General features: G+C 36.0%; 1 protein-coding gene across 5 annotated transcripts in view; it reads left to right on the top strand.

Moving 5' to 3' along the window:
- Positions 1 to 315: 315 nt before the first annotated feature.
- LOC122140472 (transcription initiation factor TFIID subunit 4-like) overlaps positions 316 to 16482 on the top strand; it is an 87458-nt gene continuing 71291 nt past the window's right edge. The window contains exons 1-7 of one of the 5 annotated variants that reach the window (XM_042744532.1): positions 316 to 1365; positions 3141 to 3283; positions 9292 to 9402; positions 10209 to 10352; positions 11987 to 12109; positions 13246 to 13335; positions 15649 to 15798. In XM_042744532.1, the coding sequence (XP_042600466.1) occupies positions 432 to 1365; positions 3141 to 3283; positions 9292 to 9402; positions 10209 to 10352; positions 11987 to 12109; positions 13246 to 13335; positions 15649 to 15798 (1695 nt within the window). In that variant the 5' untranslated portion in view covers positions 316 to 431. The remainder of the gene's footprint in view (positions 1366 to 3140; positions 3284 to 9291; positions 9403 to 10208; positions 10353 to 11986; positions 12110 to 13245; positions 13336 to 15648; positions 15799 to 16482) is intronic. The other 4 variants (XM_042744529.1, XM_042744531.1, XM_042744527.1 and 1 more) reach the window with 4 other exon arrangements.

Raw genomic sequence — 16482 nt, 5'->3', positions numbered from 1 at the left:
TACTTGTTTCAGAATGTTCAGAGAACTTTCAAAAGTAACATTCTTATATCTATCTATCTATCTATCTATCTATCTATCTATCTATCTATCTATCTATCTATCTATCTATCTATCTATCTATCTATCTATCTATCTATCTGTCTGTCTGTCTGTCTGTCTGTATCCATCCATCCATCCATCCATCTATCCATCTATCTCTATCTATCTATCTATCTATCTATCTATCTATCTATCTATCTATCTATCTATCTATCTATCTATCTATCCAAGTGTAGCAGGCTATCCTCGGCCGCCTTGAGTTGTAACAGGGGGACAACTGTTTGGCCCTCTGACGTCACATCCATTCCCACAATGCCATAGTAACACGACTGCGCACTCGCGCTCGTGGACGCGCACCAGCAGAGCCAGCCCATCACACACAGAGAGCGAACATGGCGGGCGCCTCCGACCCTCTGGAAGACATGCTCTTCTCCGAGGTGGACGAGAAAGCCGTGAGCGATCTGGTGGGCTCGCTGGAGTCTCAGCTGGTGGGCCAGAGCGAGCCGCCCGCCGCGCGCCCGAGCAGCGCGAAGCAGCAGCAGCAGCAGCAGACAGGAGGAACAGCGCAGCTGCCTGCTCCTGGAGACTCTCCATCAGAACCACAACAACAAGCGCAGCAGCAGCAGAACGCGCGGAAAGCGCCGCGCAACCCGGATTCTGACCCGAAAGACGCCAGCATGGACAAGCACGCCAAAGCTCTGGAGAAGGAGAGCCCTCTGAAGTCGCATGGCAGCATCATCATCATCACTACAGCAGCGGCAGCAGCAGCATCCGAGGCTCCTGCACCGGGCAACAAAGGTGAGAGCCCGAGGGACACCCGCAAGAAGCACCCGGGGAATACGCGCGCGCTGCGCTCCGCAGCATCCCACAGTCTCAACGGCAACGGAAGCGACGCAGCATCAGCATCAGCAGCATCACCCAGCACCTCCAGCACGACTGTCACCGTGTCCAGTAACCCGCAGGCGATCGCGCTGGACCGCGGGACGCCCACCATCGCGCTGCACCGACTCCCGCGTCACATCATCGCCAGCATCGCGCAGAATGGAAACGGCACGTCGGTGTCCGCGTTGGTCCAGCAGGGCGCGCGGATCAACCACAGCAAAACACCCGCGGACAACAACGCGAAGCCAGCGGCCACCTCGGCCACAGCAGCGTCTGTCAAAGCCACTGTCAGCGCGGCTGCGGTCATCAGACCCGCGCAGACGCAGACGCAGACGCAGACGCAGACTCCTGCGCAGCAGAGGGTCGTAACGCCGCAGCTGATTGTCAGACCACCGCAACAGCAAACTACTATACAGCTGCCGCCCGGATTCACCATCCCTCCAGGTACTTATGCCTTACTAGTGTTTGATGTGTCTCTGACTCTCTTCCACATGTTAGAATAACTCAGCTGGAACTCTGATCAAAACATGAAATCTCTCATATTTGAGCTTCTGGCCTGTCACTCTGCAAATCAGTCAAACAACTTCATCCTGTTGTGCTTATAAGAGCACCTGTTGATGCTCTTCCTTCTCTGTCTGCTTTAATTGATCTTTAAAAAAGTCCAAATGTAACTCATATGCAGGCATAATTCATATATTTCTCTACAAGACTGCTTTCAAGCATTTAAACAGAAGCACTTAGCATCAGTTTTGTTTTCTGACATCACAAGAAACATTAATTCTGTCAAGGGTGTCTAAAAATGTAGAAACACTTAAACATTTTGGTTCTATAAAGGAGAACTTTTGAAAAACTTGAAAAGCATGATTTGCCAAATATCAAATGGTTCAATAAATACAAATGTATTTAGTGGCCTCAAAAAGTATTTAGACGCTTAAGTAACATAAATATGTGAATGCCATTCAGTGTCAGGATCTGCGATAAAATGCTACAGGTGTCTGTCTCTAAATTTCAAACTTTTAAAAAAAATTTTTTATATGTTGTTCTTGAGAAGTGTGTTTGTGCTCTCTCTCGATCATAAAAGAGTCATAACAGATACATAAGAATAGGAAAATAATACTAAGTTTTAATCTGCATGTATAATAATTAAAAAAAGAATGAACAAATATGGTTTTAAATCGATAGATATTTCTCACCATTTACTCAAATGCTAGTTTTCATCTCATTTTTTTCTGGGGAAACCCATACATTTATATCAGACAGACATATGCTTGCTTTGACATTTTGTTATGAAATACAATATTTTGTATATAATGGCACTCAAACATTTTAACGTGTTGCTCAAGTCTCCAGATACTTTCTTCTCTGTGAGTTATGTATGCATTTTCAGTATATGTAAACAAACCTCACTCCAGATGATGATGATGATGATGATGATGATGATGATGATGAAGTAATTACTTTAGTGAGTGGATCAGATCTGGAGCAGCAGCACTGATGATCTGATGCTTTAAAGAACCCAGAAACAAACACACTGACCTGAAGATCTTTATCAGTTACTTTAGTTTAAGCATACAGGTGTGTTTTTGCTGAAAGTGCCGAATGGTGAAAGTTTATTAAAGTTAACTTGCACTTTAATTCATTAAAAATAGGATCTTTAGACAGATTCACCTGTTGCCTTCTCACTCTCAGACTGAATGTGTTTATAAAACCAGTCAAATCTGAACTTCATCTGAACTCTGATCATATAGTTTTTAATGTGAAAGCTGTCTGAGTTTAATTGTGTGTGTGTGTGTGTGTAACGATCAAAAACAAACTGCTCTGTTTAAAACACCTAATCATCTTAATTTGAATGTCTTTAGTGCAGGTCGTTTACATAAAGCACGCAACTATATAAATTAATTTTCCTTGGACATTTCATACATAATATATTTATATAAAAGTATTTAAAGACAATTAGAAAATAATTAGAATACATAAGAAATTCAAAAAAGCATTTTTTTAATAAAAGCAATTTTTTTAGCATAATGCATTCACATAAAAACACAAAAACATATAAGAATGACTTAGAATCTGAATTATTCAATTTTGCTTTCAGAAGAATCCAAAAGCTTCAGTTGTTGATTGTAACTTTTTTTGTTTCAAGCACGGTTTAGTGATGCTTTGTTCTATTTTTCAGAGGTCAGAGGTGAATAAACCGTGTGTGTGTGTGTGTGTTTGAGGTATGGTGCTGGTCCGGACGGAGATGGGTCAGCTGGTGATGGTTCCTCAGCAGGCTCTGGCTCAAGCTCAGGCCCAGAACAGCGTCTCACCGCGGCCCTCCACACCCACCAGTGTGGCCACGTTCAGGGTCACGACCCCACAGGTACAGCCCATAATGCTCTAACGCACAGCTGAGGTTTCTCTCTGAAACTCAAGAACCAAATTGCTCCCAAAACTCCGGCTGTAAAACTCAAATGAGATTTGAAGTCAGACTGGATGCATTTCATCAAACCTTCTTTATTTAATACTTTTGATTGTTTTCGCAAAGGCAATATTGTGAAATGTTTCCGTGTCACTGATAAAACTGAAGAATATCTGCTGAGATTGAACACACTCCTCTGCTTGCTCTTCCTGATTGAAAAGTTATTTTCCTAAGATTGAAAGTAATTTTAAATCTCACTCTTTTATATTTACAAATGTACTTTTGATGAAAGGAAAATATCAGGATGATCTGATGATGTGTTGCAGTGCGTGATTAGTTAGTTAGTTATTTTAGTATCATTTTATGTTTTCATTTTAGTTAAAGTTTTAATAATTTAGTTTTATGGTTTTGCAATTGTATTCATTTTTTAAAAATGTTTATGTATAGTTTTTATTCATTTTTATTTAGTTATTTTAGTACATAAAGTAAAACTCAAAGGAAACTTTGCCTTAGCAATAGCTAAAACAGAATAAGTTAGTTTTTTAAAAATATATATATATTTTTTGTTTTAGTAAACTATAGTAACCCTGATCATGACCCCCACTAGGGGTCACCAGAGGTCTCTCACATTTGAGCTAATTATGATTTAACTAATAATACTAATCAAATCATCTACTTCTATCAAACAGTTTTATTCTGTGAAATCTTCATCACACAGTGATGAAATAAAGACACACTACAATGATTATATTCATATTGTGATCTTTAAACTCACTCCTGAAGTAAAGATGAAACGGCAGATAATTTTTATATGTTAATAAACACAACCTGTGCACAGATGCTGTGTAATTCACGGTTATTCACTCTTGACACTGACCAGATATGACTTAATTGAGCAGAATGCAATTTTATGATGCATGTGAAGCATCTGATCTGAATGCTACAAATCAAACTAAATTTGAGATGTGTGTATTTGAGTTGCATGTAAAATTTCCATCATTTTTGATCACACAGCTTTAACATGAATAAATTAACTTAATGTGATGTATATTTGTCAGTCATGCATTAATGAAACAGTTATAGTGCTAATAAACTGAATGTGTTAATTAAATACACAATAACTAGGTTTAGATATTGATCATCAATAAATCCAGTTGGTTTCAATCTCATGCATTTTAACTTGCATTCAAAAAAATCATGGCATAGTTTATTACTAACTATTTGCATCTATTTAGTTTTATTTAAACAATGATATTTTGAAAATGCATTTATTCAAATAGCTTAGAATAAGCAAAACAATTAAATTTAACAATAAACAATTAAATTTAACAATAAAAATGTATTATTTTACATTATAATACTGTAAAAAATGGATTTTCGACGTATCTTATTATTAAAAATGATATTTTTTATTTTTTATTGTTTTATTGTGTATTGTTTTTTTTAATTTCTTATGCATTCTGATTATTTTATGATTATCTTCAAATACTTTTATGTAAAGAACAATGCATTACGTATGAAATGTGCTATTTTAATACATTTTCCTTTAGCACGCTTTATGTAAACGACCCATCTAAGCTGCACAGAGGACATTCAGAGTGTTGATGGACGTTTAGGTGTTTTAAACGGAGCAGTTTTTTCTTATAAAACAAAACAATGGACCAGAAATCAGATCTCTTTATCGTTACAAATATGCATCACATTAAGTTTATCAGTTTATGTTAAAATGGTTTAATCCAAATGCATGGAAATCATAAATGCAATAACAAAAATCTTAACCCCGTTAACACAGCAGAGATGCATGCATGCAGACATGCATCTGATGGAAGACACCTGCACCTTTTTGAAACCCATTTGTCAGTAAAAGAGATATTAATTCAGAAACTTGACTGCCACTATTTTCTTGTGCATATTTTTTTGCAACAATTTAAATCATCAGTGCACAGAAATATTTTCATGTTGACCATCTGTACACTGTTAAACCTTGTAAACTATGTTTTTTTTTCTCTTCAGTTTTTCTTTAAGTGTCAGCAGTATTGCTGGATGAGGCTCACTGCTGACATCTAGCGGTGCGCTTTAGTCACTGCTGACATCACCTCTTCTCGTGCTAGCAGATTTACATCTCAAATAAGCCTCTTTCTTCAGTGCTGTGTAAAGTAAACACTACATTCTATCTTAACAGTTTGTATCAAATGCATGGCTTCTTCACAGGGGTTTCAATTTGGTTAAGAAGACCACAAAAAATCCAGTTCACATATTAATATCCATGTTCAGAATATTCCCGCCATTACAAATGTTCCTCTTGGTTTAATGCCAGGTTTTTTTTTTTTTTTACAGTTTTCATATACTTAAAAAACTAAATTTGAATAGTTCTTAATAGTTGGTCATAATAAGAGCATACAAATTATTGAACATTATAATTATTTTATATAGAATTTAAAATATATGTATTTATGTATGTGGGTATTAATTTATTTGAGTATATATACTTTTAATTGCTTATTTATTTATTTTTAAATATGAGAATTACAATTTACAGTATATATATATATATATATTATGCAAAGAAAAAATATTTTACTAATAACCAATGCTTATAACTTATGATAATCATAACAGTAGTTTAATGGAGGTGTAGTGTGTGAGAGTGTAATGTTCACTTAGAGCCACCAGATGGCGCCAGAAGCTTGCATTTATTAGTGGCTCAACCTTTTAACCCAACACTTAATAAATCAAACATTTTTTAATACATTGCAAATAGCAAAACATTTAATTTCTGAAGTTTAGCAGATTAGTATGTTTTTACATTTATATTTGCGTTGCGTTAAGCTGATGCTTTTGTTCAAAGCAACTTACAGTAGAGGATCAAAGCAATTTGTCTCAGAGCCAGTAATATTTGTAGTACACAATGGCAGGTTTGTTAGAAAACTAGATTAAGAAACAAGCGAATGCAGAAAAAATGGAGAGGCTTTTTTGTGCAACCTCAAAATTCAAATCAAAATTGCTATAGGCCTATTTTTGATGTTGTGCCTCTAGAGCTAGACACACTTTATAGTTTTAAAATGTAAAATTTATGCAAAATATCATAAGGTATCATAATTAGTTATTTTTATAACAGTAAAGTCCTTTCAGTCATTTGGGTAATGGTTGTGGTGCGTGACTAATACTTGTTACCACAGTTTTATTGTAGTAATTTTGCAATAATTCACCATAAAGTATGAGCAGCAGTAGCTGTATGTTGTGGTGTTTACTGCAGTAATGTGTTTCCCTGGTAAACTCTGTTCATGAGGTGAGGGTTTATATTCCCTGGCGTCTCTCTTCATCCTGCTGTCAGTCATTCTCCGGTTCTCTGCGGCGGAAGACGTTCCTCTTTCCCTCCGAATACGTTTAATCATTTATCCTCCAACTGCCTGATCGCTGTAAACGCAAACTCAACTTTCAGCGCAAGAAATAAAAATTATTACATATTGCATATAATAGTTATTATATAGTTTTAGAAATGTAATTACTTTATATAAGAAATAATTGTTTTCAATAAATTTAAGAATTATTTTGCATATTTTGAATTATTTAAAAAATAATAAATTATTTTACAAAAGACACTGAATGTTTATTTAGCATATATTGAGTATTTTAGATCTAAATTTTTTTTATATATATACAGTTTATATTTGCATATTTTGAATATTTTAGAAATGTAATTACTTTATATAAGAAATATTTTTTATATAAATGTAAGAATTATTTAGCATATTTTGAATAATTAAAAAATAATAAATTATTTTATAAAAGACATTTAATGTTTATTTAGCATATTTTGAATATGTTAGATATAAGAAATGATTTATATAAACAATTTATAAATATGATAATCTATATAAAACTTTATATATATATATATATATATATATATATATATATATATATATATATATATATATATATATATATATTTATATATATAAGAATATATATATATATATATATATATATATATATATATATATATATATATATATATATATTATATCACACACACACACATTACCAGTCAAAAGCTTGGAATTTTTAATGTTTTTGAAAGAAGTTTCTTCTGCTCATCAAGCCTGCATTTATTTGATCAAAAATACAGAAAAAAAATGTAATATTGTGATATATTATTATAATTTAAAATAATTGTTTTTAAATTTATTATACTTTAAAATTATCATTTATTTCTGTGATGCAAAGCTGAATTTTTAGGATCATTATCACATGATCCTTTAGAAATCATTCTAATATGATGATCCATTATCAAAGTTGGAAACAGTTCTGCTGCTTAATATTTTTTCAGAACATGTGATACTTTTTTAGGATACTTTGATGAATAAAAAGTAAAAAAAAAAATACTTGTACTTTTACTCATACTTTTATTCAGCAAGGATGTGTTAAATTGATAAAAAGTGATAGTAAAGAAATATATTATTAGAATATATATTATTAGAATTTTTTTTTTTATTTTGAATTAAATGCAGTTCTTTTTAACCTTTTATTGATCAAATATATTAGACAGCAGAACTTTTTCCAACACTCATAATAAATCAGAATATTAGAATGATTTCTAAATTATCATGTGATAGACTGGATGTTACATGTGACAGTGAAGGCTGCGAGTAATGATGCTGAAAATTCAGCTTTGCATCACAGGAATAAATTATTTTTTTTTAAGTATATTCAAATAGAAAACTATTATTTTAAGTTGTAATAATATTTCACAATATTAGAGTTTTTTCTGTTTTTTTGATCAAATAAATGCAGGCTTGATGAGCAGAAGAAACTTCTTTCAAAAACATTAAAATAGTAATGTTTCCAAACTTTGGTCTGTACTGTATATATATAAATTATATATAAGAGATACAGTATATGTGTGTGTGTGTGTGTGTGTGTGTGTATATATGTATAAGTCGTAAGTCACCCCAAAAATCACTAGCAATTTGAATTATTATATATATTTAAAAATTATTTAGCAAATTTTGAATATTTTAGAAATAAGAAATAATTTTATATTACACTTATGTAAAAATAAAAGGCATAGACTCTTGATGTAAAGAAGATTCAATACAAAAAGTCCACATTTCTTTAGTTCAACACTCATTTCTTTAAAAACAGTGATGTTTTGGCCTTCGGAAATTTTACATATATTTTATAGGCTATATTTAGAATATATTTTGAATCTATATTACTTAAGTATGTGTTAATTATAAAATAATAATTCAACATGTCTGTTTCCAGGTAATAGAATTAAAATGAACTGAAATTCAAAGAAAACCATGCAAACCTAATAAGTGCAATTTTTTACAAGAAAAAGGAAAGTTTATGAAAAAAAAGATGACTAATGTTTTGATGCTGCAAGGTTTTATCGGCCTTTACAAGTAGATTTTTGGACACTTCATTTCCCAGAATGCATTGAATGTGTTACTTATTTATTCATTATTTTATTTCATTTCTGGTTAAGCTTCCTGTGTTTTGTGGCCTGTTCAGTTAAATTTTCAATGAATTGAAAGGGCATCGATTGTGTGGGTGATTTATGCACACTACAGATGAAATGAAGTATTGAAGCTGCACATCTGAATGTCTTAGCCCATAGATGTCCACAGTCAAATCAGTTTTTCCTGTGATAATTAACATCATGCCATAAATGCTATTAATTAATCTGAATGAGTGTTGAACTCATAATGCTTCTCTAATTGCACAGCAGCCTTAGTGAACGCACACAACACTGAAGAAATGAGCGTGTGTCACGGACAAAACTCTTTCAGAGCAGTTCCTCATCCAGGGACTAGTTCTTCATCAGAAGTGCACAGACTGGGATCTTATCAACACAAAGCTGAAAGTCAGATCCTGTGAATCGTCCTTTCCTCTGTGATGCTGCTCTCAGTGCTCTCTGTTTCCTCCCTCCTTTCTTTCTTTTCTCTTTCTCTCGCTCTCAGTCTCCTGTTAGTGCTCAGGCGATTCGTCCCGCTCCTGCGGCTCAAACTAAACCGGTCCAGTCGAATTCACCGAGCGCCGCGGCCCAGACCAGCACCGCAGCCGGCCCCGCTGTGAGCACCTGCCCTCTCTCTCTCTCTCTCTCTCTCTCTCTCTCTCTCTCTCTCTCTCTCTGTTTCCTTCTCATCAGAATCAGTTGTTTTATGTTTATAAGCTTTAAGATGATGCTGTATATGACCACAGAGCTTCAGAGGAGAATTTGATATTCAGTCATTCAAAGCTCTGTTCATCTTCGGAACACAATTTAAGATATTTTAGATGAAAACCGGGAGGCTTGTGACTGTCCCATAGACTGCCAAGTAACTTACACTGTCAAGGTCCAGAAAAGTATGAAAGACATCGTCAAAATAGTCCATCTGCCATCAGTGGTTCAATCTGAATGTTATGAAGCGACGAGAACACTTTCTGTGTGCAAAGAAAACAAAATATCGATTTTATTCGATCTGCATTATAATTTATTAAGTGTCTGCATTATAATCTGATTGAAATGAATGTGTTTGGAGTCTCATGTGCTTTTAAATCTACTCCTGCACTCTTGTGCTCATCTATAAAGTTGTGTTTTATTAGATTTCTTACATAAAGAAAAAGAACAGACAGTAAAAACTCAGCATGGCTGTAAGAGATGGAGAGCGAGCGCCTCAGGAGCAAACCAAGCGAACTGTGAGTCGTCAGGTGCTCTGAGTTCTTCCTCCTCCATCTCTCTCTCTCTCTCTCTCTTGGCTCCTGTCGTCCCCTGCTCTCTCGGGACACGCGATGTGACAGGGAACGCTGTGGCCGTCTCTCCTGTTCTCTGTGGCCTTGCTGCCAGGCAGACGTCAGCTTGTGTTTATCTCCGTGTCTCTGCTCCTTCCTCCTCTAGAAGGGCCCCGTGGCAGCCGCCGTGGCAGTGACAGCTCCCCAGCAGGTCCAGCCAGCTTTGGGCCCCCAGGGGCCCCTCACTCAGATGCCACTGGCCCCGCAGAGCGCAGCCACCCCGGCCCCCGGAGCTCCGCTTGTCTCCCAGGTCTGTATGCCCTCCCGTATCAAAGCCTGCAAGTTTCTCTCTCTCTTTATCTATTCTTTTTCTCAGCTCAAGTGAGTGACTGTTGGACCCCTCAAGCCTCCCTGGTTAACTGTCAGGACTTGGTTAGCCTCCATCCGAACCACACACACACACACACACACACACACACACACACACACACACACACACACACACACACACACACACACACACACACACACACACACACACACACAGCTGCCAGCAGGTTCATGCACAGACAAATAAACACACATGTGGCAGTGCAAGTCTATAGACATCTGGGCATCACATCTGCACGCAAAAACACAGACATGCATGTTCACATACACTACCATACACAAGTTTGGGGTTGGTATGATTTTTTTATTAATGTTTTTGGAAGCAGCTCAACAAGGCTGCATTTAGTTAATCAAGAATACAATAAAAATTTGAAATGTTATTACTATTTAAAAGAACTGATTTCTATGTGAATGTATTGTAAAATGTAATTTATTCCTGTGATTCAAAGCTGAATTTTCAGCATCATTACTCCAGTTTTCAGTGTCACATGATCTTCAGAAATCATTCTAATATGATGATTTGCTGCTAAAGAAACATTTCTGATTATTATCAATGTTGAAAACAGTTGTGCTGCTTCAGATTTTTGTGGAAACTGTGATACATTTTATTTTTAGGATTCTTTGATGAATAGAAAGTTCAAAAGAACAGCATTTATTTGAAATAGAAATATTTTGTAACATTATAAATGTCTTTACTGACACTTTTGATCAATTTAATAAACCCTTGCTGAAAAAAAGTATACATTTCTTTCAGAAAGATCATACTGACCCAAAGTTTTATAGTGTATTACCAGGTGAATCTCACAAACATGGGTCATGTTTATTCCCTAAACAAATTAAATAAATAATAATAAATAAATAAAATAATAATAAAACAGAATTTTTTTGTGACTTTATTTCTATGAGAATTCATTACATTTTTCTTCCAAATTCTCAAAATTTTACTGCACAAAATTGCATTTCATTACTTCTTACTTATTCATAATGTTATAAAAACACAATGCTGTATTATTAAAATTGTAAGTTATTTATATGTCATGATAGTATTCATTGTTCTGCCTTTATACTAATTTATACTATCAATTAAAAATAATATAAATAAAATAAATAATTCAAAAGTAAAACATCTGGATCCATAATTGTGTTTAATAGTTAATATTGCAATGTATAAAATAAAAAAAAGGCTTCTTTTTCTTTTGATTTTGTGTGCATGAGAATCACAGGTTCATTAATATAATATCATTTGAGTTCATTGTAGAGCCTTGTGAGCGTAGCATGCCATCTGCCTTAAAAAAGACTTTTGATTGACACATTCTCTAACCTCAAATGATTGACAGCTTTGTAGCATTTAAATGGAATTTAGAGGATTTCATTAAAATACTTGATTTACCCGTGAGGCTCGATCGCTGATTATGGCAACAAAAGCACAACAGAGCGTCTGTGTGAGTCAGAAGCGGATAAACTGTTTACTAACACAAGCATCCGTCCAAATCAAGACACGCTTCAGCTCGGCCTCGTCCTGAAAACTAATGAACCGTCTCACTCTCTCATCAGGAGATGCAGGAGAACGTGAAGAAGTGCAAGAACTTCTTGGCGACTTTGATCAAGTTGGCGTCCCATAATTCCCCTTCCCCGGAGACGTCTCGAAACGTGAAATCGCTGGTGCAGGATTTACTGGTACGTGTGGCGCCCCTGCTCCAGAAACATCTGAATTCATAAATCATTAGCTTTCATTTATTTGCTTTATATGTCATCATGAAAGGCCTGATTTTACATCCAGAATATCACACTATAGCCTGCATCATATGTGTTTAATGCAATCTAATACTTGTTTATTAGTAGTGCTGATTCCAAAAAATAGTGTCTGATTTGCTCTAAACGTCACACTTTCTCACAAAATAAGGTGCTTTTTGTATCATTTTTGCTTTTACAACCATACGTGAAGAATTCTTGTATTATCATAGTAGAAAAACAAAACAAACACATGATTTTTGTCTGAATCAAGCCAGATTTGATCAATTCTAAGACCATTTTCAGACACATGACAGTATTTTATGCCTAATTCTGATTTCAAAGTCAGAATTATGGCCGGTGACAGAAGAAAATGCAAACCTGAGCCAGATGTTTTCTGACAGGTGTTTTACTGCATCCAAACAGAGACAGAAAATGACAGATTTTGTGGGAAAAAATGACAGATTTTGTGGGAATTGTATTTTAATTTGAGTGTTGTGTTGGATTTGTTTTTTCTATTTTTTTTGTTGTTTGTTAAATGATACATTTGGAATATTTTTTGTCATTAAAACCAAAACATTTGTCAAGTGTAATAAAGCTGGTACTTATATAATTTGAATCTAAGAAAAGCTTTTATTGATATTTTTAATCTCTGCATCATTAAACCAGCTAATGTTAGTCCTCTTTTGCAGCTTGTCAGAAATTTACAGGGCTGTGTTTTGAAAATGAAATTTGCCTCATATGAGATGAAAGGTTAATTCATTTTTATCCTGCACCAATCATCTCCTCATCCTGTAGTCGAAGTTTATTTGAAGTTTGAAGTTTATTTACTTTTATTGTTGTTTGAAGTTTGTTTGATTTTTTGCTTAGGGTTATTTGGATTGTTAGATTGAAGTAAAATGAATTATAATATTGAAAAGTGCTGTCAAACGATTAATGACCCTAGGCATCCAGATAACATTCACTGAACAGTCTAACACCAAAAGGGGAGACGGTAGTACTAGCATGATGTTAGTAGTTTGCATGTTTTTTTCACTGTACACGTTCAAATCTCTCTGATCATCTGCTGTCGCTGCTCTCAGGACGCGAAGATCGATCCGGAGGAGTTCACCAGCCGCTTACAGTCCGAGCTGAAGTCGTCTCCGCAGCCGTACCTCGTCCCTTTCCTGAAGGTACGTTAACACGTGCGAGTCCTCCTTCTCTGACACGGTTCACGTTCCTCGGGTGTCCAGTCAGGCACGATACGTGTCACATCCCGGCCGGTCCGAACAGACACGCCAATGTGATGTTAGAGCCCTTATATCAAAATCCTCCAGAAATAGCCATCGGCAGCCCGCGGTGATCTCAGCGAGATGTCTCTGATTACACAGGGTTTAATGATCTTTGTCGGACTGGTCGGCCTCTATGAGAAAAAAAATGACGGTTCACACACTGGAAACTGAATTGAAATGAAACATATGAGATGCTTTTATTATTGTGAATGATTCCTGCTGAATGTGTGTGTGAGTGTGTGTGAGTGAGAGTGTGTGTGAGAGTGTGTGAGTGTGAGTGTGTGCGCAAGTGTGTGAGTGTGTGTGGGAGTGTGTATGTGTGTGTGTGTGTGTGTGTGAGTGGATGCGTGTGAGTGTGTGTATGTGAGTGTGTTTGTGTGAGTGCGTGAGTGTGTGTGAGTGAGTGTGTGTGCATGCGTGAGTGTGCATGCGAGTGTGTGTGTGTGTGTGTGTGTGGGAGTGGGTGGGTGTGTGTGTGCGAGTGTGTGGGAGAGAGAGTGTGTGTGTGTGAGTGAGAGTGTGTGTGAGTGTGTGAGAGTGTGTGTGAGAGTGTGTGTGTGTGTGTGTGTGGGGGGGGAGTGGGTGGGTGTGTGTGTCCGTGTGTGTGCGAGTGTGTGGGAGAGAGAGTGTGTGTGTGTGTGTGTGAGTGAGAGTGTGTGTGTGTGTGTTAGAGTGTGTGTGAGAGTGTTAGAGTGTGTGTGTGTGTGTGTGAGTGTGTGTGTGTGTGTGTGTGTGTGTGTGAGTGTGTGCGCAAGTGTGTGTGTGTGTGTGTGAGTGGATGTGTGTGAGTGTGTGTATGTGAGTGTGTGTGTGTGTGTGTGAGTGCGTGAGTGTGTGTGAGTGAGTGTGTGTATGCGTGAGTGTGCGTGCGAGTGTGTGTGTGTGTGTGTGTGGGAGTGGGTGGGTGTGTGTGTGCGTGTGTGTGCGAGTGTGTGGGAGAGAGAGTGTGTGCGTGTGTGTGTGTGTGTGTGTGTGAGTGTGTGTGTGTGGGAGTGGGTGGGTGTGTGTGTGTGTGTGTGTGTGCGTGCGAGTGTGTGTGTGTGTGTGTGTGTGAGTATGTGTGAGTATGTGTGAGTGTGTAATATAGTTTTCTATAATTATTTCACAAATGCTTATAGATCATTAAAATATTTTTTAAAAATGGTTATAGATAATAAAAAGTGTTGGTAATAATTTACAATAAGGTATTTTCGGTTAACATTAGTTAATGCATTAACTAATATGAACTAACAATGAACAATATTTATTAATCTTTTTATATTAGTTAAAAATATGTATGTTCATGTTCATTCACAGTACATAAACTAATATAAAAGTCAAAACAAATAAAATAAAAGAGACAACTTTACATACATTTTGAACTTAATATTAATTAACATTAATAAATGCTATTTAATTATTGTTCATTTTAATCTAATCTAGGTAATGTTAACAAATGAAACTAGCATTGTATAGTGTTACCAAAGTTTTAGATATTGTTCTCTCCCTGTGTGTGTCTTGATCTTATAGTGTAACCCTTTCATTGCTGTAACCCTTAAATCCAAGCTGCTGGAGGGTTACTGTAAATGCATTACTGTAAATGGGTGGCTTTTGCACTGATGGCTTGGGCCCGTCAACGCTGCTTGCAGCTTTAATTGAAATCTGTAGACACAAATAGACAAAGTAACACTTAAATTTGTATTTTGGATGATTTCTATTTGAAAGAAGATGTTATAGAAGCAAAATAGCCTCAATGTTAGGGTTAGGGTGAATGAAAAAAATAAAAACAATGGTTTTGCCTGTAGTGTCTTGCCTTAAATGTGCAGAAATAGTATAAATAAACAGAATAATTGGCTACAGTCTGTTGTACTATTGAAAAATGGCTGCATTACCACCTCGACTGTGTCCTTATGTAGTCCCAGTATACCAGAATCTAGACACATGGTGGTGAGAAACTAACCCTAACCCGTTATGCACAGATACACAGGTTCAAATGAGTTTGTGATATATTGGATTTGATATCTTCAGCAGGTAAATACTCGACTCGAGCAGTTGATTCTGAATTGGAATTGACTCACATAATATCAGGTGTGCATTAGTGGATGCTAAACTCATTTTCTGCATTAAATGCTACATGCTTTACATATCTATTGTTTATGGATGACCATCTAAATGTTTACTTTGGGACTAACTCTGTGTTTGTGTGCATGCATGTGTGTGTGTTTGTGTTTGTAGAAAAGTCTCCCTGCGTTGCGTCTGTCTCTCCTGAGCAGCCAGCAGTCTCTCACAGTCCCTTTGCAGCCCAACAAAACCAGCGTGACGCCGGTCCAGACGGGTGTCTGTGTGCGTCCGCACCAGCCCAACAGCACCACCGTACTGCCACAAGTATGTGCTGATCTCTCATCCTCTCAAATATGCTCCACTTGTCTCCGTTTCATTCATACAGTTCAGCAGAAACAATATGTGACCCTGGAGCTCAAAAGCAGTCTTAAGTCTCTGGGGTATATTTGTATCAGTAGCCAAAAATACATTGCATTGGTCAAGATTATAGATTTTTCTTTTATGCCAAAAAATCATTAGGATATTAAGTAAAGATCATGTTTCTTTAGAATACTTTGTAAACTTCCTACTGTAAATATATCAAAACTTAATTTTTGATTAGTAATATGCATTGCTAATTTATTTTTTTGTGCAAATTTAATGTTGATTTTCTCAATATTTAGATTTTTTTTTGCACCCTCAGATTCCAGATTTTCAAATAGTTGTATCTCAGACAAATATTGTCCTCCTAACAAACCACACATCAATGGAAATTTATTCAGCTTTCAGATGATGTATAAATCTCAATTTTGAAAAATTGACCCATATGACTGGTTTTGTGGTCCAGGGTCACATATATAACCACACCATAACTAGTATCTGATATCTATGATATGTATTTCTATATTATAAACATCTGAAAGGTGCTTTCTAAACATTCATTTAACATCAGACAGGAAATGTTCTAAAGACATACTGTACACGCCCTAAAAACACCCTAAAATTCAGATGCATGATGCATCAGATAGA

Source organism: Cyprinus carpio, chromosome B18 (assembly GCF_018340385.1).
Source record: "Cyprinus carpio isolate SPL01 chromosome B18, ASM1834038v1, whole genome shotgun sequence".
Lineage (NCBI taxonomy): Eukaryota > Metazoa > Chordata > Actinopteri > Cypriniformes > Cyprinidae > Cyprinus > Cyprinus carpio.
This window is presented reverse-complemented; position numbering and strand designations above follow the sequence as displayed.